Source organism: Drosophila obscura, unplaced genomic scaffold, assembly GCF_018151105.1.
Source record: "Drosophila obscura isolate BZ-5 IFL unplaced genomic scaffold, ASM1815110v1 contig_4, whole genome shotgun sequence".
In the NCBI taxonomy this organism is placed as follows: Eukaryota; Metazoa; Arthropoda; class Insecta; order Diptera; family Drosophilidae; genus Drosophila; species Drosophila obscura.
The window spans coordinates 7,592,024-7,617,320 of record NW_024542828.1 but is presented as its reverse complement, the minus strand read 5'-3'; the positions used below and the strand labels follow the sequence as shown (position 1 = coordinate 7,617,320).

Below are 25,297 nucleotides of genomic sequence, written 5' to 3'. Positions count from 1 at the left end.
TTCAAGTACAATTTGTTCACAATCAAGTAGGGTAGGGGGGTGGGGGAAATATACAATGTATATTTCATATATATATATTATAAGTACATTTGGAAAAACTAAACTACATAAATGAGTGAATTATGTGAGTAGAATATTTATGCATGTCATGTGTTGTGTTGTGTATATTTTTTGTTTGTTTGTGAACATTTCACTGGCTTTCCCTGGTCTTTAAACTCTCCCTGTGAGAGATATAACATAATATCTAAGTACAATACATATAAGGCAGCACACAATCTAGACTTTTCGGTATTCAAAACAATTGTTATCGAGTCTTAAACTAAAGCTAAGTACATGGAAACATGTTATATATATTACATACAAATATGTAGCTATGTAAGAAGAAAATCAATTTGGTACAGTTTCGTTTCCGACGTGCTACACACAGCACCAGGCCAGCGCCAGCTGTGGCGGTAAATGCGAATCCCGGAGCTTCCACTCTCCCAATCCATTCTCACTCACTCCTGCCGCTCCTGCTCCGGCTCCTCCTCCTCCGACGAGTGTTGCGCCGCAGCCCTTTCGGTCTCTCGTTGCCGCTGCATACGCTTAAAGGTATCGCTGGCCACCTTCTTGAGGCCATCGCACTCACTGCCCGTGGCCTCGACCATTTGTCGTAGATGGCCACGCGATTTTTTGAGCAGCAAATGGGGCACATCGAACTCCACCGCTGTGCCAGCGTCCATCACAATAATGCGATCCGAATCCATGACAGTGTGCAGTCGATGGGCAACCGTGAGGACGGTGCATTGCTGGAACTTGACGCGAATGGTGCGCTGTATCAGGCCATCGGTCCTGGTAAGAAGTTTATAAGTTTATAAATGAGAGCAGATGGCAAACTGGAGAGAACTCACTGTGGATCCACATTGGCCGTGGCCTCGTCCAGCACCAGAACCTTGTTATTCCGCAATATGGCCCTGGCCAGGCACAGCAGCTGTCGCTGGCCAACGCTAAAGTTGCTGCCCCGCTCCGTGACCATGTAGTCCAGTCCGGGAATGGCGCCACGCAGCTCCACATCCTCCAGGGCATGCCAGAGCTCAGCGTCCGTGTAGCGCTCAAATGGATCCAAATTGTAGCGTATTGTGGCGGAGAAAAGCACCGGATCCTGGGGTATAATCGATATGCGAGTGCGCAGAATCTCCAGCGAAATGCTGCCCGTCTCAATGCCATCGATATAGATGCCGCCCTCGATGTGCGCCAAACGGAAGAGTGCTCCAATCAGCGACGATTTACCAGCACCTGTGCGGCCGACAATGCCCACCTTCCAGCCCGGTTCGATGGTGAGGCTGAGATTCTTGAGCACCGGCGATCCATTGGGATCGTAGCGACAGCTCATGTTGCGCAGCTCCACCTGGCCATGGGTGGGCCACTGTGCCGGTGGCTCCTTCTCAGTGACCGCCGGCTCCTGCTCGAGTTCGGTGTACTGCAGCACACGCTCCACGCTGGTCATCTGCTGCAGGGACTCGGCCACCTGCCGAACGCCATACTGCACCATGCCCGTGAGTATCATGGCCTGGGAAATGGCCAGGCCCACATTGCCGCTGTATGTGGCTTCAAAAAAAGAGTTGCGAAAAATTAATAGAAAATGACAAAAATGCCAAAAAAAATAATAAGAGACTCTGCCTCCCCCACTCACATTCATTGCTGATGATGAAGCTGAATGTGACGACCGTGAGGAAGACACAACTGACACAGTCCAGCCACAGACCCAGTGCCGTATTCACCGCCATTGTCAGCTGCCAGACGCTGCTGTGCACATCCTGCAGCAGATCAAACTCCTTGGCCACAACATCCTGCAGCTGGCGGGAGCGTATGATGGCCAGTCCCGAGAGCGATGAACTCAAATGCGAGAACACAGGACTCCGGCAGATGCCCTCCAGTCGCTTGAGATCCTGCGATGGTCGCAGATACAGCTTCAGTATGAGCATATCAATGACGGCCACCACAAGCATGGCCGCCATCAGCACCGGATTCACCACAGAGATGACAATTAGGATGCCAAACATCACCAGAGCAATCTGTATAAAGTCCATCATGGCCCTGGGCAGCAGCTCATCAATGGCGCCCATATCCTTGGAGAAGCGATTCAGTATCCTGCCGGATGGATTCGTGTCAAAGAAGCGCATTGTGGCATGCAAAATGCAGCCAAACATGCGATCGTGCAGCACCTTGGAGGCGTGCATGCACGTCTTGAAGAACAGAAAGCCACGGAATGTGGTCATGATAACCACAGCGATGATTAAGCCACCATAGATGTACATGCACTCGAAGGTGGTGAAGCTGGTGGGCTCCCCGAGCGTACGCTGATGCTCCTGCTGCGTCCAGATGTTCGAGAAGAAATCGGAACTGCTGCACACCACCTGGGACATCAGCATGACGAACACCATGAAGCTGAAGCTGAGGCAGGTGCTGCCCGCATGGAAATACTCGTACCAGACTTTCGGGGAGATGCCGCCCGACGCTTGGGCCTCAGCCATATCATCATCATCCTGATCCAAGTCTGTTTGACCGCTGCTGTTTAGCTGAGGGTGGGTGGGCGGAGAATGTTAAGGATTAGGGGACTTTAATTTGGGCCAGAGCTACACTCACCGATTTGCTGCCATGCGTGGAGTTGCTTTGTTTCCTCAGCGGCTGATAGCCATCGCGCACGCCATCCATGTAGGGTATATCATCGTCCTCATCCTCCGGATCATGTGCACTGATTGTGGGCGATGATGTATTCAGTCGGCTGCTGTTCTCCGTCTCCTCCTCCGCCTCTTTGGGTCGCTCCAGCAGCTTGGCAAAGTCCAGTTCGCTGTTGATTAGCTCCTGATATGTGCCCTTCCTTAGGATACGGCCCTGATCGACAATTACAATCACATCGGCCTCGGACAGAAAGTGCACTTGATGCGTGACCAGGACACGGGTGGCCTTCAGTTGGGCCAGACGTCCACGTGGTCCAATCACCTCATCGAACAGATGTCGCCCCACATGGGCATCCACGGCACTCAGCGGATCATCCAGGAGATAGATGGAGGCGGATTTGTAGACGGCACGGGCCAAACTGATGCGCGCCCGTTGACCGCCCGAAAGCGAGGCGCCTCGCTCACCCACCACCGTCTTGTCGCCGTTGCTCAGCTGCTGGAAGTCGGTGGTGAGGGCACAGCAGCGCGTGACCTCCTGGTAGCGCTTCCGCTCGTACTGCTCTCCGAACAGAATATTCTTGCGGACGGTGCCGGTGAAGAGCCAAGGCTCCTGGGCGGCATACGACAGATCGCCCTGGATCACCACGCCCCCGTCGATGATTGGCAGCTCGCCCAGCAGCAGCTGCAGCAGGGAGCTCTTGCCAGCGCCCACGGTGCCAATAACGGCGCACAGCTGACCCTTTTCGATCTGCAGATTGATGCTCTGGAGGGTGCGCTGTGCCGGCGGCTTCTCAATGTCCCAACTGGCATTGATATCCTTGAGGATGACGGCACGCGAATCGCCACCATCCTGATTCTGCTTGTGCGTCAGTCCGTGCGTCTTCTCGTCACGCCCCTCCAGCTGCAGATAGTCCTGGATGCGCCGCAGCGAGACCAAGGCCTCAGCTCCAAAACTGATGGCCAGGGGATACCAGATGGCAGCGACCAGCTGCAGAATGTTGTAGTAGCTGGCCGCCGAGAACACAAAATCCGCTGTGATGGGCTGGCCCATGAGAGCAGCCGCCGCCAGGGTGATGTACAATGTGGAACGCTCCGTGAACACCATGGTGCTGAGGTAGAAGCCACGCAGGTACGATGCATAGCGGATCTGTTGGATCTCGCTGCGTCGGGCCTCGGCCACGACAGCCTGAAAGGGCCGCTCCCAGGCATACATCTTAATCACCTGTATGCCCTGCACCAGCTCATTCATGATGCCCACACGAGCATCGGTGCGCTCGGCGATCCGCATCCGCAGCACAGACGTCAGCTTGCTGAGTGCCGTCTGCACGGGTATGGTCTTCAGCAGCAGTCCGATCACTCCGACCAGTGCGGGTATGCCAATGCGCAGCCAGATGAGGTAGCACGTGAGCACCGCCTGCATGGGCATTATCCAGATCCAGTGCACAAAAATGAAGCCATAGTCCAGTCGGTTGACATCATTTGAGAGAAGATTAATCAGATATCCGGCTGGCGTCTGGCCCGCTGTCTTCATCGAGAGTCGCAGCGTCTTGCGGTAGATCAGCGAACAGCAGGCAATGCGCATGCGTGCGCCCATCAGCCGCTGACGCAGATCCACATGATGCAGCAGAAAGCAGCAGAACAGCGTGGAGCCCACGAGCACATAGCCCAGGCTATAGGCATCATTCCAAATGTAGTCGGTGGCCTCCTCGAAGCTATTGCGCCAGACGCTGGCATTGCTGGGTGCCGCCTCCCCAGACGACAGCTGCACGTATTCCTTGGTGGCATCGTCGCCCTTGCTCAGGGCATTTGGCGAATTAGCTGCACAGTAAATTATATAATTAATATATGGATAAGTGTTGCTCCGATTTGGATATATTTACCATCGCTGCCTGCGCCGCTAGCAACTGCCACAGCCTGCGACAGCACATGGTGACCAATGGAGCGGGCTGTTCTATTCAGCGACTCCGTTAAGGATAATTCCCTAACGGGTGCGACTGGTGTTGGCAGCTTTTGGAACTGCAGCAACAACTGTGCCAGAACAGCGGGTATCAAGGTTCTAAAAGAGATCATAAAAGCATTTAGGATAAAGCCCAAAACCATGCCTGTTCTTCGACTCACTTGATCACTATGTAAATTAAGCAGATGAGACCATTAACGATCGTGGGTCCTAGGAAGCAGCGGAATAGGGCATTCCTTAGACGTGGCTTCTTCGATTTGCGATGGGCATGCTCCACCTCCTTGTACCACTCACTGAGGGACAGAGTTTTATATATTATGATGACTTATAGGGGTTCTACTTACTCCTCCAAACGATCGCCCAACTGCTCGGAATGATCCTCTTCAAGGCATTCTGTTAGATCATCTGTGTTTAGGCCGCGACGCGATCCTCTGTAGAGCAATGGCAACGCCCATACAAATATCAAATGTGACAAGATATTTGCACCCTGACGCGGATTTTTACGTTCCGGCTTTGGACTGCTATCCATGTTATCATATGGCTCGGCTCTGGTGTTTCTGCTTCAGCGTCTGGAGCTGCCACCTGTGTGTGTGTGCTGGTGGCGACAATCAAAACTAAACTCATGTTAAACATAAAACAAAAAGTCTGCGGCTCCATGGCTACAGGCACGACACTGATAAGGCTGAATATAATCAGCAGCCGCAAGTAATCCCATCCCGTTCACTTCAATATACCCTATACACGCATAGCCTATGGGCTGATATATTGCATTATATGTTTTGTTCATGTGGAACGCGTCTACGACTGTTTCTCTTATCAGTTACGACCTTGAGCAATAACTTATAACCCAATTAGTAGGGGATTTAATTATAATAAAGATTATGAACACTCAGTTCGCAGCTCTGGCTCAAAATATATACGCAAAACGAGTTGAAAAAAAATAAGCCAATACATATCCTAACACCTAACAGCTAACACCTAGTACTCAGTACTCTCAACCGGTTTAAATCCAGTTTTTAACAGTGAACAAAGGCAAACTCCGGGCACAGTAGTAGTAGCTTTAGGTAGCTTTAGGATTGATAGCATTTACATGAAAGGCTTTAGAATGATATGGCAATCCATGGCATGGATATGTCTAAAAATATTTAACTCTTGATGCAAAGATCTGAACAAGTCTACATACATAATGGACCCTCCAGCATGGGTATAAAATTAATATGAAAAATGTTGATTTAAGTCTTCGAGTAATTGAGATTTAACTTAATTTAATAAGAAGCACAAATTGTTCCTTTTCCGTATAATATCAATATTAAACTTTCCTATTTTCTTTCTTAGAACCTGGCACACCTGAGAGAAAACAGACAGCTCCCAGAACACCCATCTTTGACAGACCCATCCATACCTTAAAGATATGCCCGTTTCTAAGCAAGATTAGCACACAATTTAGGCACACAAAATAATTGAAATTCAGCAAGAAAAACTCTTACTACAAATATATGTATGTACTATAAAAAGCAAGACGAACTGTGTTCAGCATAGGCTCCACAAAATAAACACACACACGCCTGAAGAAGACGGTCAGTCACACCGTTTTGCTGCGGATCATATCGGTCATTAGCTCTGAGCCATGTTTATTTTCTTAGTCTGTAACTGATAGCATATGACACGAGGAGCGTAAATCAAAACGCATTTTGCGACAGGCACACGAACTCCTAGCTCTCCCGCCTGATCCTCGCTAGACAATAATCATAATGTTTATTAATTGGTAAGCAAAAGTCCAGAGACCTAACCAGATAAGCCACACACACAACACACAACATTGTGTTTTGGTTTTATTGGAGGTCATAAGCCATGTGCCAGACTAACACACAGTTTGACCCACTTATTCGCAAAAGGAAATTTTTTTCACTTTTCACATTGAAAGTTTTCCCATAAAAAAGCTGACGAGGCGGTGGGTGACGAGTTTCAAACATTTGCAAAGTCTTCAGCTTTCAGTTGAATAAAAGTTAAGTGATTGACCGCGAATTTTTCCATGCTTCTGGTTTTATTATGGAAGCGGCATTCAATGAAGTAATAGCATCACCATATCAAAGGCGCATGGCCATAACACAATTCTTTTCAATTGAACTTGATCGCTTTCAATTGTTTTGGGCGATTGCTATCCATTGAATGGCAATTAATTTACGTTAATTAAAAGGGAAAAAAAACCGAATTTTCTCTGATGTTAGGCACGACACTGCTTTCGAGTACAAAAACCCACATAATGAGTGCGATTATTTAAGTAATTAAAATAATCTCGCATCGCTAAAAAAGATATGATAAAATGGCACTACAGTTGGCCTACATATTTGTTATCACAGCTGATTAGAATGAGCGCCAGACGGTTAAAGGGTATTCATGCTATAAATTAGTTTGGGTTAGGTTAGGTAGGATACCTAGGATACCAACAGTCTTCCCTTCCCAATTCCCATTTCCTACATTTCCTGGAGATCTTCGTACTAGGTATATTTTTTTTAGAACACTTACACCCAGAGCTCGGCTCCTTGTAATTTTTGGACCACGTTTTCAAAAATTACTTCTAGTGCTCTGTTCTCCCCCACTCGCTTTACAGTTAGCTGCTGCGTGGAGCAACAGTTGTTCCATGCACTCAATTTACCGTATCATATATCATACGAAAATAGTTCAAACGAAATGAAATACAAAGCACCAAGTCACAGTGATAACTTTTCTTTCTGTTTCGGCTAAAAACTGTTGCTGGTTTTTTTTTTTTTGTGTGAAAATAAACACAGATTGTACAACAAGAAATAACAAAAAACAGTGATTAATTTTTTTTTACCGGCTAACGCAACGCACACAACAACACACACACACGGAGGCAAACGGTATCGGCGAACTCGAACCCCACAGAGCACAGGCAAACAAGTGGTTGCCAGACAGTCGTCGCTAGGGGGGTGGTGGTGGGGGGGAGTGCATCTAAATCTGGCAGGGTGTGTGGGGAAAACCGGCATTTGCAAATTCTTTCAGTATGGCACTCCCCCTCCCCACCACAGCATGTGCATACAATTGCACATAACCAAATTAAATAACGGTTAATGACGTAAAAACCAAAAGGGAGACAGCGACACAGAAACGTATCAAAGCAGAGGAAGCAAGAACAAAAAGCCAAGTGCTCACACACACACACACACACCCACACACCCACACAACACACACACAGTATGTATTTTTATGCCATTTATTACGCGAAAGACAGAGAGAGAGAGAGAGAGAGATAGCAGAGACAGCAATTGCCGCGCGATGAAGGGCGATGGAAGCACACAATTTATTCACATTAAACTTAATTAAATCATCAGTGCACTTACAAACACTACTCCAGCATTAATTATTTTCCACTGGCTGAGTGATTTGCGTAGCACTCGAAACAGTCGAAACCGTCGTCGCGGCGTCAACACGACACGTGCAGAATTACCCACAAATAAAAGAGGGAAAGGAACGGTAACGATAGACACAACGGACGAAAACGAACAGAAATCCGCCGCACAACAACCGCCTCAGTGCACTGCCCGTAACGGAATGGGGGGCTAATGCTCCATGCTCCAAGTCAATCTCTTTCCCAGCGAGAGCGTGTGGTATGTTCAATATACAGCAAAGAGAGCGGCAGAGGCAGAGCGCACGCAATGTATGTAAAGCTAAAGAGAGCAAGCATACACTGTCCTACAGGGTTTTAATAACGTCATTTAATAGCTTCAGAATTTGGCGATTTATGGCCTATTGACTCTACGATTATAATTTATTTGCATAATGAAGAAACTTTCCTTTTAGATTTAATGCCAAACAAGTTTTATATATTGGTTTATATTATGGTAAATAAAGAACTGATAGAACTGATAACTTACCAAAAATGAGTAGAGCATTTTTATGTATTAAACACAAAGTAAATAGGCAAAGGTGTACAGCTCGCTGCAAAGAGAAGTTTTGTGCAATTTAGTATATTTAATAGAGTTTAAATAGTGAGCCCCCAAAAAGTCCATAAGCAGATTAACTGAAACAACCTTTGCTTTTATAAAGTGTTGAAGAAATAGTTAATTTAATTTTTGCCCGCTTGGCACTAGTATTTTGTCCACGAAGTTCTCAAAACATATCACAGATTTGCATACTCTATTTTCATGGCTGTAATACTCTGCAAAATTCAATCTCCGCACGCACTGTAATCGGAGAGAGAGAGAGAAAGAGAGAGTGTGCTTTTGCACTGCTAGAGATTGCCAAAGCTTTTTACATGTCATGTAAAAACTTACATATACATAAAATTTACATTGCGCGATCGTTAATAGTTAGTTATATAGTTAATTAAAATATAAAATACAATTTATACAAACTAATTTATAAATTATAAAAAAGAGAAAATTAAATAAATTAAAATTTTTTTTTTGTATAAATTCAGATAAAATCATATACAAATTATTTTCTTAATTACAACGTACTGTTGCCTTAGCCTACATAACTGCATCTGTCGATATGCGTACTGAAATGGTGGGTGGCTACGCACCACCCACTCTGCTGCGCTGTGTAAACACACACTGCAACAGTTGTTCTAATTTGGCGCCAAAAATAGCAGAGAACGTAAACAAAAGTATAGCAAAATAAAAAAAAAAACACTCAAGCTGAAAGCTCGCTCTTACACTCGTTCTTCCTCTCTCTGTCTCTCCCTCTCTCATCGTAGCAAACGCACGTACGTGTGCTGCAGGATGTAGGTCAAACACTGCGTATGAGTGATATGGCGGAGGCAACAGAATTTCGCTTTTACCTTGCCGCATTTCAGTTGTGCGAGGCGCGTACAACCGTCAACTCCTTTTGCGGAAAATGTGAGATCCACAAAGCGAAGGCATTTCTTTTGCTGCTCTTAAGGAAATTCGCGCGCGACTTTTACCGAATCAATACTGCGACTTGTGTGCTGTGTGCTGTGCCGGGCCCAAAGAACAATTGGAATTTATTTTTGGCAACCCATTGACATTGGTTTACACATTGGCCGACAGCAGCCGCATAGGCACAGGCAAGTGACTCTCGTACTGGGCGCAGGCGAGGGACAGAGTCAGCATTAAAAATGCAAAGGTCCTAAGTGGGGTACACAGAGTGGGTCCCACCTGCGAAAAGGTCTCTCGCACTTATCGCGTCTCCAGAGACACTCGCATCTCATCGGTTTCATCCGAGGCGAATACTGTGTCCGTTTGCCATTGAAATTACACACATGCCATGTACCATAGTACCACAGAGAAAAAGTAAAGCTGTAACGCAATGTCAAGTGACAGAATGAGCTGTCAGCTAGCAGCTAGCAGCAGCAGCACGACAAAGTAGGCATTTGAAATATTTATGAAAGCAGCGCATTTCCATGAATCCTTCAACATTTTTGTTGCTTCTATTTCTGCGGTTGTTTTTTCCCACCCGTTTACTTTCTCCTGGTGGCAAGTGTCCCTGTCTACGTCGCACCCAACATCAAGGGTAATTAAAATGTGGACACATTAGGGCGACTCGGGGACTGGTGGTTGGCCACAAAACAAAAGACCTCCCAGCCAGCCACCAGCAGAGACTCCTGCTACTGCTGCTGCTGCTGCTCCTTAAAGCTGGGTGACAAGTAGAGTTGAAAAATAAGTTTAGTGTTCGAGTTTGGCTAAAGTTTTTCCTCTAAAAGCATGTGAAAGGGGAAATGTGCGACTTTTTTTTTAAACTATACGTTGACAGACAGAGGGGAGAGCATGATAGGTAGTTTCGAAACAAATGGTAGCCTTGTTATGCGCTTGAAGAGAAATATTTAAGCTGGAAAACTTTCAAGTGAAACTATGCAAAAATGTGCAGCAATGTTTGAACAATGGATATCAGACCCTCAAGAGGAAAAAAAGGACTTATAACAATAAGAAGTTAAAGCTAGGGGAATGTTTAGTTAATGGATTACATCATGTACGAAGCATGCTCCAATACATATACATAGTTTCAGCCATTTATTTCCCAAAACATGCCATACTGTTAACTGATTCTTAGCTACAAAGAATTTCCGGAGTCTTACTAAAACAATACCAAAATGTAAACCCATCTTGAACGGGCCAAAAACTATTAATAGTAAAAGAAAGTAATTGCATATTTACGAGTATATTTTCCCCTTTAAAAAAAGAATCCAACATGGCAATCGTTGACCCCACTGAACTACCTTAATGATGTTCCTGCCAGGGTTCCTTTTCTTTTCTTGTGCTGCCTCAATCAACAATTTCCGTGCGTGTTACCCTATTTCGGTATTTTGTGCTGAGACTGTGCTGTCGGCATTTCAGGGGCAATAACCAACACACAAAAAGAAAAGAAATATATCCCCCCCGCCCAACTTGTGTATAATTCATAAGGCCAGAGACATGCCCTTCCCTTCCATTTGTACTTCTGGTCAGTGGAGTACGGCCAATGTCAAGTTTGGTTTTGGACTGATATCAAAACCCAATAATGGCACTGGGCTATGGTTATGGGCCCACTCGAATGAACGGAAAAACTTAATGGGAAAAACTCTGTGTGTGTGTGTGTGTGCAAGTGGCAAAACTTTCATTTTCATTTGCAGTCTAGTGTGTGTGTGCTGTATGGGGCTGCTATTAGAGTTATTTTATATGTATCCCTGCGGCCATTTTACGTTAACATCATCTGCATACTCGTATGTGAACACACATATAACAACCTTGCTAAGAGTCCTTAGCACACGTGTGTCTCAGTATTCAGGCAAAAAGGTGCACAAAGTAAACTTTTGACATGCCAGGCCGGCCCGAGCGGGTTTTCCTTTTTTTTTTTTTTTAGACCTTTGGGGAGTCGCCAGACATTTTTGAAGTCAGCGCCCCTTCAAATGGCTGAAACGTGCTCAGCTGTGATTCATCCATTTACGAGTAAAATTAAAGTTCTCTCCCATAGCGCTGGCCTCTGGCAACTACAGTGAAAATCGTATTCAATTATTTACTCAGTCGATAATGAATCTTAGATGTAGAACATCTCGAAATCAATGAAACGCACATCTTAGAATCAAACTCTTTGCTCAAGAATTTTTCTTATTGAATTACCCAGCTGACAAGGCCCAGAATTACCCCTTGAATTCAATTTAATTCTGACCTCATTTAATGCTCTTCACTGTGTGTATCCAAAGCACATTTGCCTGCAATCAATGATGCTTCTTCGGTGCTGCCGCCGCTGCTAAGACACCTTCGGTGGGGTCAGGGTACGGTGTCAGATGCCTGCCTGCCATGTTCCCCCTGACTTGCGTTTAGTTACGACTTGCTCCATAAATCAAAGGCAAAGTGACGCAACTTTCTTGCAACATCCAATGATGCTACGGAAAAAACTAAACAGAAAGAAAGACAGAAAAAATTTCCAATTTGTTTACATTGTTCGCTCAATAAAACCAAGGCGGCGTTGTCGTCAGCGAAACCCCGTTGATGATGGGCTGGAAATTGTCACAGTTTAGTTTTGAATAAAGTTCAATAGTAGGGTCATAAAGAAACGACAGCCACACCCACTGAAGTGTGCTCAAAAGTTCCAAGTCCTGCACCAAGTAAAATCAAAGTTGGCTAAATAAAATATTTATAGAGCAATTAACTGCAGACGCAAAGGAGACACCAAAAAGGATGTAGCATGTTCACAAATTTCCCTCAGGCTTACAATGTTGTCATTAACAATTGAAACCGAGTTTCCGTTGATCCGGGATTGGGGAACAGCTAAGGATAAGCCACGGATGCGGATAATTGACAAGGACCCGCATCCGACCATCCATGGCTGCAATGCACACCGCGCCGTCCTCTTTTGCTGCCTTGCATTTCATGTCCTGCAGCCAGACAATGTCTGTGTATGTATTTATGTATGTGTGTATATGTGTGTGTGCAGGTGGCTGGTTGGATGGGTTAACTGTTGTGAGTGTTGAGTGTGCTGAAGGCCATGATACTCAGCATACACTTTTTCCTGCTAAGAGCTTGTTTGCTATTGATTTGCTCTTTTCATGTACGATACTGCTCAAGTGCAAAGGTATACGCGTAATTTATTGGTATTTATGCTAGTAAAAAGGTGAGTGAAACGCTCCAACAAAGACTGTGGTAATGCCCCCAGTACAGCAGAGAAAGTTTTTCATTTTTACCCTCATAAAAACACTAAAACATCTGTGTAGGGATACATAATTTCCAATTTATGAGGCTTGGCAGTTAAATGTACATGCCCAGAGAAAATACCTGAAATTTTAATATTTAAACTTACATTTAAAAATGTACATACACACCAATAAATTTTGCTAGAAGAATAGAAACTGTTAAAATAAATTGGGTTTCCCTTACATCCCTTACATATTAATATGAACACATTTTTTTATATTTAGACTAAATATATTTCCTCAAATTTATATTTGTTTTTTTTTTTTAGCTTAAGTCTTGTCAATTTTATTTAACTTAACTTTAAGTTAAAAAAAATTAATATTTCATTTAAATAAAGTTGTAAAATCAAAAGACTTTGCCATCTACCTCTGAGTGAATCTACTTAAAATTATATCGATAGGAGACTTATTACAAAAGGCATACAAAAAACTATGTTTCCATGTCAAACGAAATTAGTTCTTATTCTAACGTGTTCATAATGTGTTATATGTGTCATATTATGTTAAACGATATGTAATTCTCTCCTTTTGAATATTAAATGCATAATTTGCAGCGTAGACGCTGCCTAGGGCCGAGCTCCTGCTTGCCATAAATTGAGTTTTATTACAAAATTTTGGTTCAACCCGTTACGCAATCTATGAACATATATTTCTATTGCTTTTTTAGGGCATCTCTTTTAGTCGAAATGTCGACCACATCGACCACACTTACTTGTTCTGTGGCATATTGTATCCCTTTCACTTGGACCCTGCCACTATCATTCCCTCTCTGTGTACCTTTCGATTTCCCATTGAAGCATTAAAAATACATGTGCTACGATTATTACACATACGTCATGTTGTACACTCCATTTGATATTTATGAAAAAGTGCAAACGAGAGAGAGAGAGTGAGAGAATTACCAAAAAAAAAAAGAAGGTGCCGCCTAATCCTTATTCATGAGTGCACACAGACCTGGGAATTAGTAAGGAATTAGTGTGCGTCAGCGGACCCGCACACTATGCCGCAACAGTGACTCTAAAACTGCTGCCTAATTACACGAAACACAACAACACAAAGATTCCATCTCAATTTGTAAGTGAGTCAGCCCAGAAAGAAACCCAGAAGCCAGAGAACAATTACAACACTACTTGACCCAGGACTCAAGCTAGGCATGCAAATCCCATTACACTGTCAAACAAAAGATAGCCAGGCGCACAACCAAACAAACAAAAGAATGACTTGCTCTCCATTTGTGGCGTTTGTACTTTGATTCCATAATTAATTGTTGGTAATGATAATGATGATGGTCCTTGTGGTCGCCCGCAACCAGGCTGCACAGTGATGCCCAGGCCACTGCTGGGGCTTTCATGGCGCCAACAAGCTGTCTGTCACCCTCCACTGTAAATCCGCACTGGCAGGCACTCCACTGCCTGTGTGTGGCGTCGTGTGGCTTTTGTGGCGAAGCTTTCACACAAATGGCGAAGAGCTTTCACTCAAAACTCAAACTGCCGCCTCTGGTGTGCTGTTGTGGCTGGTGCTCTGGTGCTCTGGCGCGAATGATGTGATGATGCTCAGCGAAATTGAATTCAATTCGAAAACGCCGCTCACAATGAAAAGTCGCTGAAAATCGCACGGGACAGACAGTTGTAAAATTGAAAATAAATTGAGTGTGGCAATCAGGTCCATAAAGATTTCAGTTGATTTTTGTTTGGGTGCGTAAAAACAAAGTTTTTGCTTCTTGCCTTTTGTATTTTTGGTTGTGTAATAAGAATCCGGTTTTGTTTCCAAAAAAATGTTTGTGTTGTTTTAATGTAAATTAGAAGTTGATAAAAATATACAATAATTTGTTTGCGATAGCGGCAACTACACACATACATACTTATATGTATGTACATATAGTAGAGAGGGGAATTCGTTATGCCCTGCCCCTGTATTCGAATATATGCAAATGTTGGATATATTTATTTTCTTTTCGGTTCGGTTTCGTTTCGTTTTCGGTTTTTGTGTGTGAATTTTTAATAAAAGAATTTTTGCTACGCAAAGAGAGATATGGCTATATAGTATATGGGATATTCTCGTTCATAGATAAATGCATAAATTTCGACAAAAATTGCAATTGGAAAGGGTGGCTGGAAAAATGAAAAAAAAACAAACAAGACAATAACATGAAAATTATTGAAATATGTGCGGGTGCTTGAATATTTTTAGCAGCAGTGAAAAACAGAAAATTTAAGAATACAAATTTTAAAAAAGTGAAACAATATAGCCGAAAGCAACAGCATTAAATCAATTGTTATTTATTTATTGCATTACATTTATCGGTTCCATCACGCAATTTGTTTAATTGAGCACCGAATCTTTGTTTCAGATGCACACATAAATTTATTTTCCAATTATAAAAGATCATAAATAACTTAAACATATAGAAAAGACACACACACACACAAACAAATTAAAACACCCCTCAACAACGACTGTGAATGCGAACAACACCCCCAATCAAAGAGCCACAACGATGAGGTGATGCAACAATTAATTGAAATTATTTATTTATTTATCATTTATTTATGCGCCTTTCATACCAAGCACATGGTTACACAGCCACACACACACACTCACACTCAAACTCAATCGTACATTTGTTTCATATAAAGAATCAGCATTAACATCAACAAAATATCCACGACAACGACGACGACGACGTCATCAGTAAGAAACCTGAACGGCAAGCGAAATTTCAGCTGTGTACAAAAAAATAAGCTGCCTATTAGGAACTTAAAGTCTGTAGTTCAGACTAAAAGATACCCAGGTACTGGTACTCAAAAGAACAGACTGCAATATGTCTGAACATAATAAAGAAAACTATCCAAAAAACACTTTCTCCAAAGTATTATAGACATTTTTTATGAGATAAAAACTTCCTTCTGCCTGTGATAAACATCATATACAATATTCCCCTCGCTCCCTACGATTACTGGGTAAAAACACAACATTTTCGGTTCAAGTTCTTGGCAATTGGCAGTCTCGTCCCGCCAATGCCAAGGCAGACAGCTTTGGGCTCGACTTGAAATCACTCTCTGTGGCTCATGCTGTATTGGCTCTCTCCCAGTTGCCTCTTCTGTCTCTTTACTGTGGGTATTTTTTAAGGCCTTATGTGTGGAATGATGGGTGTGGGGGATATTCAACAGGTGCACAGCACAGAGCAATTCCCCATTGCCCTCCCGACTGTCAACAGTTAAAAGTTTAATGTTAGCAACACTCGAAATTAGCTCTCACTTTGTAACCAAAGCTGGGAAGCACTGCCTGCCCTGCCCTGCCCTGTCCTGCCCTGACCTTCGACTCGTCTCGCTAAAAAGCCCTCAAAGAATTTAGCTTAGTGAAAATTTTTGGTTTTTCTTCGGTTGTTTACGGCAAACAAAGCGTTAAACAGCAGCGTAAAACAATGTTTTGAGAGTGGAAACAAAAGCGCTCGGAAAAGTTTCCGTTTGGCAGCAGATTATTCGAGTCAAGGCTAAGCATAAAATGTATAGCAACAAGCGCGATGGAAATTACAGCAATACTCGTATTATAATGAGTCCCCAAAGCCCACACATAAAGGGAGCATGAAAGGAAGGTAAACACAGGAGACGTGCTGGAATTGTTTCTGGGAAAATTTGAATAAAGTCAACAGCTGCCAAAAGCGCTGAATAATTAAATGGGAAACAGCATAAAAAACCCAGAAAATAACAGAAATGTTTGCGCGAAAGAATAAATACACAGAGAAATTATGTGAACATAATTTAATGAAAATAAACAATTTAGAAATTCAAATGTGCTTTGATTCACATAATTTAAAATATTAAAGACCATTTAAAGACTCGATTTTTTTGTACATTTTTCCTTATAAAAATTAACTGATAGAATGAAGAATTTTGCCAATCAAATCTACACAAAAAAACATTTTTTAATCAGTTGCTTCAACTAATATTTTCCAATTATAATTGGATATGATAATTATCATTATTTTGTTATTTTATGCTTAGTTTTTTGCCTAGTTATTTTTCTTTTTGGCACAAACTGTTCTAGAAACTTGATTTACCCCTCTGCTAAAATGAAAGTAATTTCAATGGCCCACACACTCAACAGGTAACCCCCCGCAGTGGGTGGCCAAATACACTCCAGAAAACTCGTAAAACTGTGTCAATTCACCTCACCCACATTCGTGCGCGTAGTGTGAGTAATACTCAGGGGGGGTCTATTAAAGAAATTAAGCTACGTAAACAAAAGGAAAAACGAAAGCAACAACAAATACAGATACAAACAAAATACAGCCAAGTGCCCCATAAATGTTATTGTACGTATATATATGTATATGTATATGTATATGTAATCTACTATATAGTATAGAGAGCTCGTGGAGGCATTCCAAGATCACATTTCTAGCTGGTAGTATGACATCATCATCGTCATCATCATCATCGCCATTCGATGCCGTCGGCATCTTAGCCGGCAAATGCTAATGAATCAGCTGCCCGTCGCACACATTCTGAGAGCTTTACAATCGGAAATATCTGGTAAACATTAATAAAATTCTAATGAAAATCTCTCTTCCTCTCTCTTTCCCTCTTTGTAGCGATAACATCCCCTCTGTGCCCTTGGCTGAGTTTATAGAACCGCCAAATCCAACTGAAGACGAACCATTCGTACCCCTGGCCGAGCCCAGAAAAATGAACGATATGCCTGTGGCAGCGGCTGCCACGCCCACGCCCACCAACGCCACCACACCCATCAGCAATGGTACGCCCACGCAGACTGCAGCAGCAACTGCAACGACAGCTGTGGCCCCCAGCAGTAGCAGCAGTAGCAGCAGCAGCGAGAACAGCATCTTCTCCATTGCGAATGCGGCGGGCAAGAAGGTGGCCATTGTGGTTTCCATCTATATGGTGGGCTACATGGGCTGGTCGGTGGCATGGCTGATAGCGCCGGTCATACTGTCCTTGACACGCGATTATCTGGCCAGGACGTCGGCCAAGAAGCGGGACATAGCCAAGGCCTCGGCGCTGGCCTGCGAAAAGGATGTGATTCTGGCGCGCATTGACGAGCTGCCCGCTTGGGTTTACTTTCCCGATGTCGAGCGTTGCGAGTGGCTAAATAAGGTGCGTTTTGTCGGCTGGATAGTTTTTGTTGTTCACAGCTATTGACAGACATCCTCTTCCGCACAGATTTTGAAGCAGGTCTGGCCGAATGCCAATCACTTTGCCCGCACTCTGGTCAAGGAAACGATCGAACCGAATGTGGCCTTGGCTTTATCGAACTACAAAATGCACGGCTTTCGCTTTGATCGCATCATTCTGGGCACAATACCGCCGCGCATCGGCGGCGTTAAGATCTACGACAAGAATGTGGATCGGAATGAGATCATCATGGACCTGGATCTCTTTTATGCCAGCGATTGCGACATCAATTTCTATTTGGGTGGCATGAAGGGCGGCATCAAGGACTTCCAGATCCATGGTTGGGTGCGTGTCGTAATGAAGCCCCTGATCCGTTCGATGCCCCTGGTGGGCGGACTGCAGATCTTCTTTCTGAACAATCCCAATGTGGATTTCAATCTGGTGGGTTTCATCGATTTCATGGACATGCCGGGCATCAGTGATCTGCTGCGTAGGATCATTGTGGAGCAGATCGGCGCTGTGATGGTGCTGCCCAACAAGCTGCCCATTTCGCTCAGCGAAGAGGTATCCGCCGTGGCGCTCAAGATGCCCGAACCAGAGGTAAGGAATTTTCAACTCAAAAATTAAATAATAAATCGAATCATTTCTTAGGGCATACTGCGCATTCATGTGGTGGAGGCCAAGGATCTGATGAAGAAGGACATCAGTATGCTGGGCAAGGGTAAATCCGATCCCTATGCCATCATCAATGTGGGCGCCCAGGAGTTTAAGACGCAGATTATTGACAACAATGTCAATCCCAAGTGGGACTATTGGTGTGAGGTGCGTATGGGGGCGGGGAGTCGTCGTCGTCCTTGTTTTTTGTTACCCTCTCTCCCGCCCATAGAAACAAGTTTGTTGCATTGCTTTTTGTAGTTGTTGTCGATCGATTTGCTGCATGACATGTGCATACCCAACACACAATGCCACAATATTCTTGCGTAGTTTGTTGTTTGCTGTTTGTTATTGCCTTTTGTTATTTTCCATTTTGATTTTTTTCCATTCTTTTATCACTCGAAATACGTTTGCCTTTGCGTTGCGCCTGCACACAGGCAACAGTTTTTATTGAAATGGGTCAATTTGTCGAGATACAATTGAGGGACTCGGATGATTCCAAGAAAGACGAGAACCTGGGCAGGTAAGCAACCATTTTTTTGTTCTGTTACTTTAATGAGTTGAGTTATCATAATTTATGCCACACCCCTCCTCGTTTGAGAATGTGCCACCCCCGTGCCACCTCCCTTGCCCTCTGAGTGTGAGTAATGTTTGTTGTTGAATTGCCCTTGAAATGCTTGCATGCTGCATGTGTGTGTGTGTCCCAATGGAGAGTGGACAGAGCAGCAACTTCTGCCCTCTGCTTTTATATACTCTTTACTATACTCTATGACATACCTATGTATACTTACACACTCTTACACATATGTATGTATGTATTCTTCTAGGCGTGTATTTTTACCACCATAGGCCACTTAATTGGGTTTTCTTTGTGGGACTATGATCAGACAATGCCAGGTGTACAGAACGATGATATATTGGGCAGGTTGTATTTGACGCATGGAACTGCATTTCCTACACCATTTTGTTCTGTTCCGTTCTCTTTTGTTCTCTCTCTTACTCTCTCTCTCTCTTGAGTATTGTTGTGTTTCTTTTTGTTTATGTTCTGCCTGGATATACATACGTGCATACATATATTACATACTTATATATATACTACCACTAACCAGCACGCGCGGGAAACACCGAAGAGTGATGTGAGCCATCGACTGATGAGGCGGCGGTTTCCGTTGAAGGAAATGATGCACAGATGTGCAACCCAATTTGAGTTATTCATATGAACTTAATTTGTTCGATAGTGAATGTTTTTTTTTAATGCAATTTCTCTTGAAAAAAGAGTTTATTTTTATGCTGATTTTTTTTCAACAAAAGATTACAGAAATTAAACTTATAATACAATATTTAATTCACATCTATTCGAATTAGATTAAAAACGATGCGTAACGAGCTGAGCTAAATATTCTAGCTCTGAAAATAATTCCAACATAATTAAAACTCTGACTTTGACTCTGACTCTCAACCTATTAATTATTACCATAATTCTTTTCAAATTCTTAATAATTAACTTAGTAAAGAGCGGTATAAAATTGTCTTATTATTAATTAATTAATTACTAATTATTACCATAATTCTTTTATAATTCTCAAGAATTAACTTAGGAAAGAGGAGCATAAAACTATCTTAAATCTTAAACTTAAATAGATTTAAATTTTGTATTCCACTACACTTGAACGCACAATTGAACAATCAATCACTGCAGCGGAAACTGCAATATCCGATATATACCCATACAATATTGAACACTCTCACAAAACAGACTTCAAGTAACTGCAACTCGCATTCTAACTAAAAATAAAACTACTCGTATCTGCATGCCCTTTGACACCATACGAACCACGTGCAGCCGCAGCTGGAGCACCTTGTACCACACAGACACACTCTACCTACCCAACAACAAACCAACAAAAAAAAAAAACCCCCACGAGACACGGATATGAACACCCCCTCACCCCAAAAAAACACCCTGACCTGAAAGCATGCCTTTGACTAATTTTGTAGCTAGATCCGCCAGATATCCGCCTGTACATATACCAAACCCCGTTCTGTAGAGTTGCGCTGGAATTAACCTCCCCCATATTAATGCGATACAAAAATGTCTTTTACATTTGCTTTTTTGTTCGAACGTGCGAACGGGCGGCAGGCTGTGGTCGAGGTCTCGCAGCATGCCATACTCGTGCTCAGACTCTTTGACTGGGACCGCACCAGTGATGACGAGTCGCTCGGCAGGTTAGGCAAACCCATTGATTGATTGATACCCATACCCGAATGAGTACACAACACACTGAAACCAAAACCCCAAAATACGAACAGTAAATCAGCACAAGAATACAGAAAACAGTTTGATTTGAAGGGGGGACACTTTCGGAACCCCGCCATGACCCGCCATGAATTTAACCCAAAAATGTGTTTTCGTTTCATTTCATTTGCTTTCTTTATGCATATTTAATTTTCGTTAAACTAATTCGCATTATTATTGAATCGAAAACAGAGCCAGCATCGATATAGCCAGCGTGATCAAGAAAGGCGTTGTGGATAGCGTGAGTAGAGCCGGAAAGAAAAATTATGCCTCGAATAATAATACCCGCCGAAACTATCCCGATACAGTGGCTCACCCTGGAGGATGCCAAGCACGGTCTGCTGCATGTGCGCTTGCAGTGGTACAAACTCACCGCGGATCCAAATGATCTGCAGCAGATTCTACTGGAAACGCAGCTGCTGCGCGTTACCACCATGAGCTCGGCAGTGCTCAGCGTTTTCATTGACTCGGCCAGGCATCTCAAGGTGAGACAGATAGACAGAGAGCCAGAGACTCTCTCTCATATCTCATATGTTTTACCCACAGCAAGCGCGATCCAGCTCGAAGCCCGATCCCTATCTGGTGTGCAGCCTCAACAAGCAGAAGCAGCAAACGGCCATGATCATGAGGGATGATTCGCCCGTCTGGGAGCAGGGCTTCACCTTTCTGGTCAGCAATCCGGACAACGAGAGTCTGAACATCAAGATCTATGATCAGAAGACGGGCAACGATATCGGACAATACACTTACACGCTGAGTACCCTGCTCAAGCAGTTCAACATGGAGGTGATCCAGCAGCCCTTCCAACTCCAAAAGTCTGGCCCTGAATCCAAGCTCTATATGTCGCTTTCGATGCGCATATTGAAACCGGGCGAAATTGACAAGGAATCCGATGCAATCGAGCAGGTGGCGGCCCTCACACGCAGCAGTTCTGTCAAGACGCCCGATTTGACTGTGGTGGCACCACCAGCCTTCAAGGTGGGTCACAGTCATCATGCGAGTTGCCACACTCATCGCTTAACGCTCCCTTCCACTCCCCCATGCAGGATAGCCAAGCAGCCAACAAACGCCAGTCCACAGAGTCACCCATCAGTGAGGAGGAGCTGACAGTGCCCACGAAAATCTCACCGGCCATGTCTGCCTCCACATCCAGCGAGAAGCCGATTAGCGAGCTGGCCGCCTCCGTATTGACCCATCGCTTTCCCGAGACGAGCTCCACGGCGGGCGAGCACGGCCTCGGACGCATTCAGATGTCCATTCGCTACAGTGCCCAGAGGCAGAAGCTCGACGTGACCCTACACAAGATCGTTAAGATACCGCTGCGCGACCCCAGCAGCATACCTGATCCGTATGTGAAGCTGTATCTGCTGCCAGGGCGCACCAAGGAGTCCAAACGTAAGACGGGCGTGATCAAGGACAACTGCAATCCGGTCTACGACGCCTCGTTCGAGTACCTGATTTCCATAGCAGAGCTCAGGCAGACAGAGCTCGAGGTGACGGTGTGTACACAGAAGGGTTTTCTGTCCGGCGGCAGTCCCATTATTGGCATGGTAAGAACCGACAACCAGGAACCCACCCCAAAGGGAACCACGCCACGAATGCAGCCGCACTGCATTTGTCGTGCAATTCCCAAGTGCATTTTCCGAACTCGCTCTGTATATATAGGAGATTTTTGTGTCTACCTTCGTTCTTGCTTCGGCAGAACATATACTAAAATTGGAACGATACAGAGAAGATTAGCATGGCCCCTGCGCAAGGATGACACGCAAAATCGTGAAGCGTTCCACATTTTTTTGCTGCTTGCATTCTGTGAACTGGAATTTCCTTTTATCTTTTCAGCTGAAAATACCTCTGGACGACAGTGAGATTACGACACCGGCGGGACTGAACACTTGGTTCGACTTGCAGCCCGAGATGCGGCACGAATGAAGTGTGGAAGCATCCGAGAATACGAAAGAGTCTCATCACACAAAACCAGCACCACAGTCAATCAAACTCAACAAGAACTAATCACTTTTTTACCCATCGCACTTGACGCCTTTTGTATTTGTTGTGTATAATTTATGTGTATAACGTTGGTCCCCTGGAGCCACTGAACCCAACCCGGAACCAAACTAAAATCTCTTAGTCGTGCCTCTATATTTATAACTATCAACTTATTGTAGTCAAATAAATCGAACTGTGTTTTCAACAAAGCATTTGTGGTATATACTTTTAATGTGCAAATTTAAATTTAAATATTTCCAGATGGTTCACAAAGGATACTTCCATTATTAATTTATTTTTCATTTTCGAACCATTAAGATATTTATTTAATTTTTTCTATAACAAAAATATTGATTACTATTTTCGGAAAACGTATACCTAAAGTTTAAATATAAGTGTCGGTTGTGGCAAGAGGCCAAGCGAACGCTCAAAGGACACACATCTTGCCTCTCAACAAGGACATTTTTTGCAGCTCCTTGCAATTCCCAAGTGCATTTTCCTAACTTGCTCTGTATATATACGAGATTTTTGTGTCTACCTTCGTTCTTGCTTCGGCAGAACATATACTAAAATTGGAACGATACAGAGAAGATTAGCATGGCCCCTGCGCAAGGATGACACGCAAAATCGTGAAGCGTTCCACATTTTTTTGCGCTCCCTGAGTTGGAATATCCTGTTGCTTTTTATAGCTTCAAGGATGAGACATTTATGTACATATGTATGTATGTATATATGTGGACCTACCACATCCAGTGAAATGAGAGGGGAGGGAAGGAAATGAAGGTGGCAAAATATTTAATAGAAATTAAGCAATGGCTGTATTGGACGTTGCTTTAAAAATTTATTTTATTAAAATAAAACACCATTCTACCAAAGACAATATAAGTATAAGATGCGGAACGCTCATACATTTCAATTGCCATATGCAAGACAATTTTTCGGCCAGCGACGAAATTCGCGCCATCTCGCTCGCACAAATTTGAGAGCGTACGAATCTAAAAATAGAATCCGCTTGCATGTGTAAGTACACACAGAACAGCAAGTGCGTATGTGTGCGTACTTGTGCTAAGCGGACGATTTTCGAGACGGAAACCTTTTTATGAGTTGAGAAACGAAATTATATACCGACGTTGAATACGTCGCATCCTGAATACCCTAATGAAAATTATTCCAATGTGAAGTCATGTATTAAATATATATTACATATGTATTTGTATATATGTATGTATATCCGATCATTATTATCGAATATACCATCTGAAAAGAAATTATCATTGGAGGGATATATACATATAATACATATATGAGTTTTTTAATATTGGGGTGGTAAGCGTCCTGCAAAATTAACTTACACTTATAAAGTGAAGGGTATATTTCGACAGCGCTGTAAAAAATGTATGCATGTGCACACATACAGTCGTCGCGACGACTCGGCTCGGCTTTCGCATCGGCAAAGAACTAACTTCGTGTGCCTTCGTATGCTGTATGCATACAAGAGAGCGGCTGGCTCTAGATCGCTCTCTCTCTAAAAAATTTCAAGAGAGCCTGGAGCCAGCTCTAGAGCCAGCATTGAAAATTCGTGTGCAGAAATTTCGTATGGCGTTACGCATCTTATACTTATATTGTCTTTGATTCTACATAAATATTGCTGCCAATGAATGATGGTTCGAATCCCACGAATGACGATACATTTTCCTTAACTTTCCAAATCCAGAAGAACTTTTTTCTTTTCTTTTTCTTGTAGAATAATAATATAAACATTTTTTTTTATAAATTATTTGTTTTTTAATAATATAAAAATAATAAACTTTGTCATACTCGTGCTTGTTGCTTCTGCCGCTCAAAAGCATTGACAAACAGACGCTAGATGGCGACACTCAACTTTGCTTACAGCGGGTATGAAAAACAGATGGCGTTTGTATTTGTTGGGCATTGCTAATAATTCCCAAGTACCTTTTCGTCACTTGTTCAGTATATATAGGGGATTTTTCGGTCTAACCTCGTTCTTGCTTCGGCAGAACATATACTAAAATTGGAACGATACAGAGAAGATTAGCATGGCCCCTGCGCAAGGATGACACGCAAAATCGTGAAGCGTTCCACATTTTTTTGCCCATATGACGACGGGTGGAAAAGTAAAAACTGATGTTCATAGGGTTTTTGCTGCGTTCTCGGCATTTTTTTTATTTTATTAATTTTCGTCAATTTGGTATGTATTTTGAAAGTGTATATATATATGTATATATAGTATAGACAATTGGTTTTGTTTTAACACACATACACATCCAACTTTTGTTTATTTAGACATAAAATATATGTTTTTCGTTTTCTTTGAATCTTTGCTTAATGCATATGCATACAAAATTTGCAATTTTCAACACAGTTTTTGTTTTTCATCATTGTTTAGCAATATATATATAGTTATTCTGTCTGTATGAAAATTTCTATAATTTAGAT

General features: G+C 43.3%; 2 protein-coding genes and 3 non-coding genes across 9 annotated transcripts; 4 read left to right on the top strand and 1 right to left on the bottom strand.

The window, feature by feature from the left end:
* Positions 1 to 69: 69 nt before the first annotated feature.
* Positions 70 to 8,178, bottom strand: LOC111066850 (ATP-binding cassette sub-family C member 4). Of its 2 annotated transcripts, none has more exons than XM_022355780.2 (8): positions 7,980 to 8,178; positions 4,962 to 5,231; positions 4,779 to 4,910; positions 4,541 to 4,716; positions 2,626 to 4,478; positions 1,673 to 2,558; positions 891 to 1,587; positions 70 to 831 (listed from the first exon to the last, which is right to left on the bottom strand). In XM_022355780.2, exons 2-8 carry the CDS (start codon positions 5,144 to 5,146, stop codon positions 498 to 500), a joined length of 4,263 nt encoding a protein of 1,420 aa, XP_022211472.2. In that variant the 5' UTR covers positions 5,147 to 5,231; positions 7,980 to 8,178; the 3' UTR covers positions 70 to 497. The 2 variants fall into 2 exon arrangements, with proteins under 2 accessions (XP_022211472.2, XP_022211464.2); XM_022355772.2 differs by having other exon boundaries at positions 4,962 to 5,212.
* A 6,161-nt stretch (positions 8,179 to 14,339) lies between these two features.
* LOC111066874 (extended synaptotagmin-2) lies at positions 14,340 to 23,049 on the top strand. 4 transcript variants are annotated; one of them, XM_022355814.2, is made up of 11 exons: positions 14,340 to 14,463; positions 15,120 to 15,271; positions 17,364 to 17,886; positions 17,953 to 18,504; positions 18,556 to 18,726; positions 19,386 to 19,483; positions 21,047 to 21,095; positions 21,163 to 21,339; positions 21,401 to 21,832; positions 21,901 to 22,404; positions 22,694 to 23,049. In XM_022355814.2, exons 2-11 carry the CDS (start codon positions 15,267 to 15,269, stop codon positions 22,781 to 22,783), a joined length of 2,601 nt encoding a protein of 866 aa, XP_022211506.2. In that variant the 5' UTR covers positions 14,340 to 14,463; positions 15,120 to 15,266; the 3' UTR covers positions 22,784 to 23,049. The 4 variants fall into 4 exon arrangements, with proteins under 4 accessions (XP_022211506.2, XP_022211523.2, XP_022211498.2 ...); XM_022355831.2 differs by lacking the exons at positions 14,340 to 14,463; positions 15,120 to 15,271; positions 19,386 to 19,483 and adding exons at positions 17,062 to 17,084; positions 20,699 to 20,784; XM_022355806.2 differs by lacking the exons at positions 14,340 to 14,463; positions 15,120 to 15,271 and adding an exon at positions 17,062 to 17,084.
* Positions 22,541 to 22,647, top strand: LOC121404802. Its single transcript, XR_005968229.1, has one exon. It is a non-coding gene; the product is annotated as a U6 spliceosomal RNA (small nuclear RNA).
* A 333-nt stretch (positions 23,050 to 23,382) lies between the features above and the next one.
* Positions 23,383 to 23,489, top strand: LOC121404801. The gene has a single exon (XR_005968228.1). It is a non-coding gene; the product is annotated as a U6 spliceosomal RNA (small nuclear RNA).
* A 1,353-nt stretch (positions 23,490 to 24,842) lies between these two features.
* Positions 24,843 to 24,949, top strand: LOC121404800. The gene has a single exon (XR_005968227.1). It is a non-coding gene; the product is annotated as a U6 spliceosomal RNA (small nuclear RNA).
* The last annotated feature ends 348 nt before the right edge of the window (positions 24,950 to 25,297 follow it).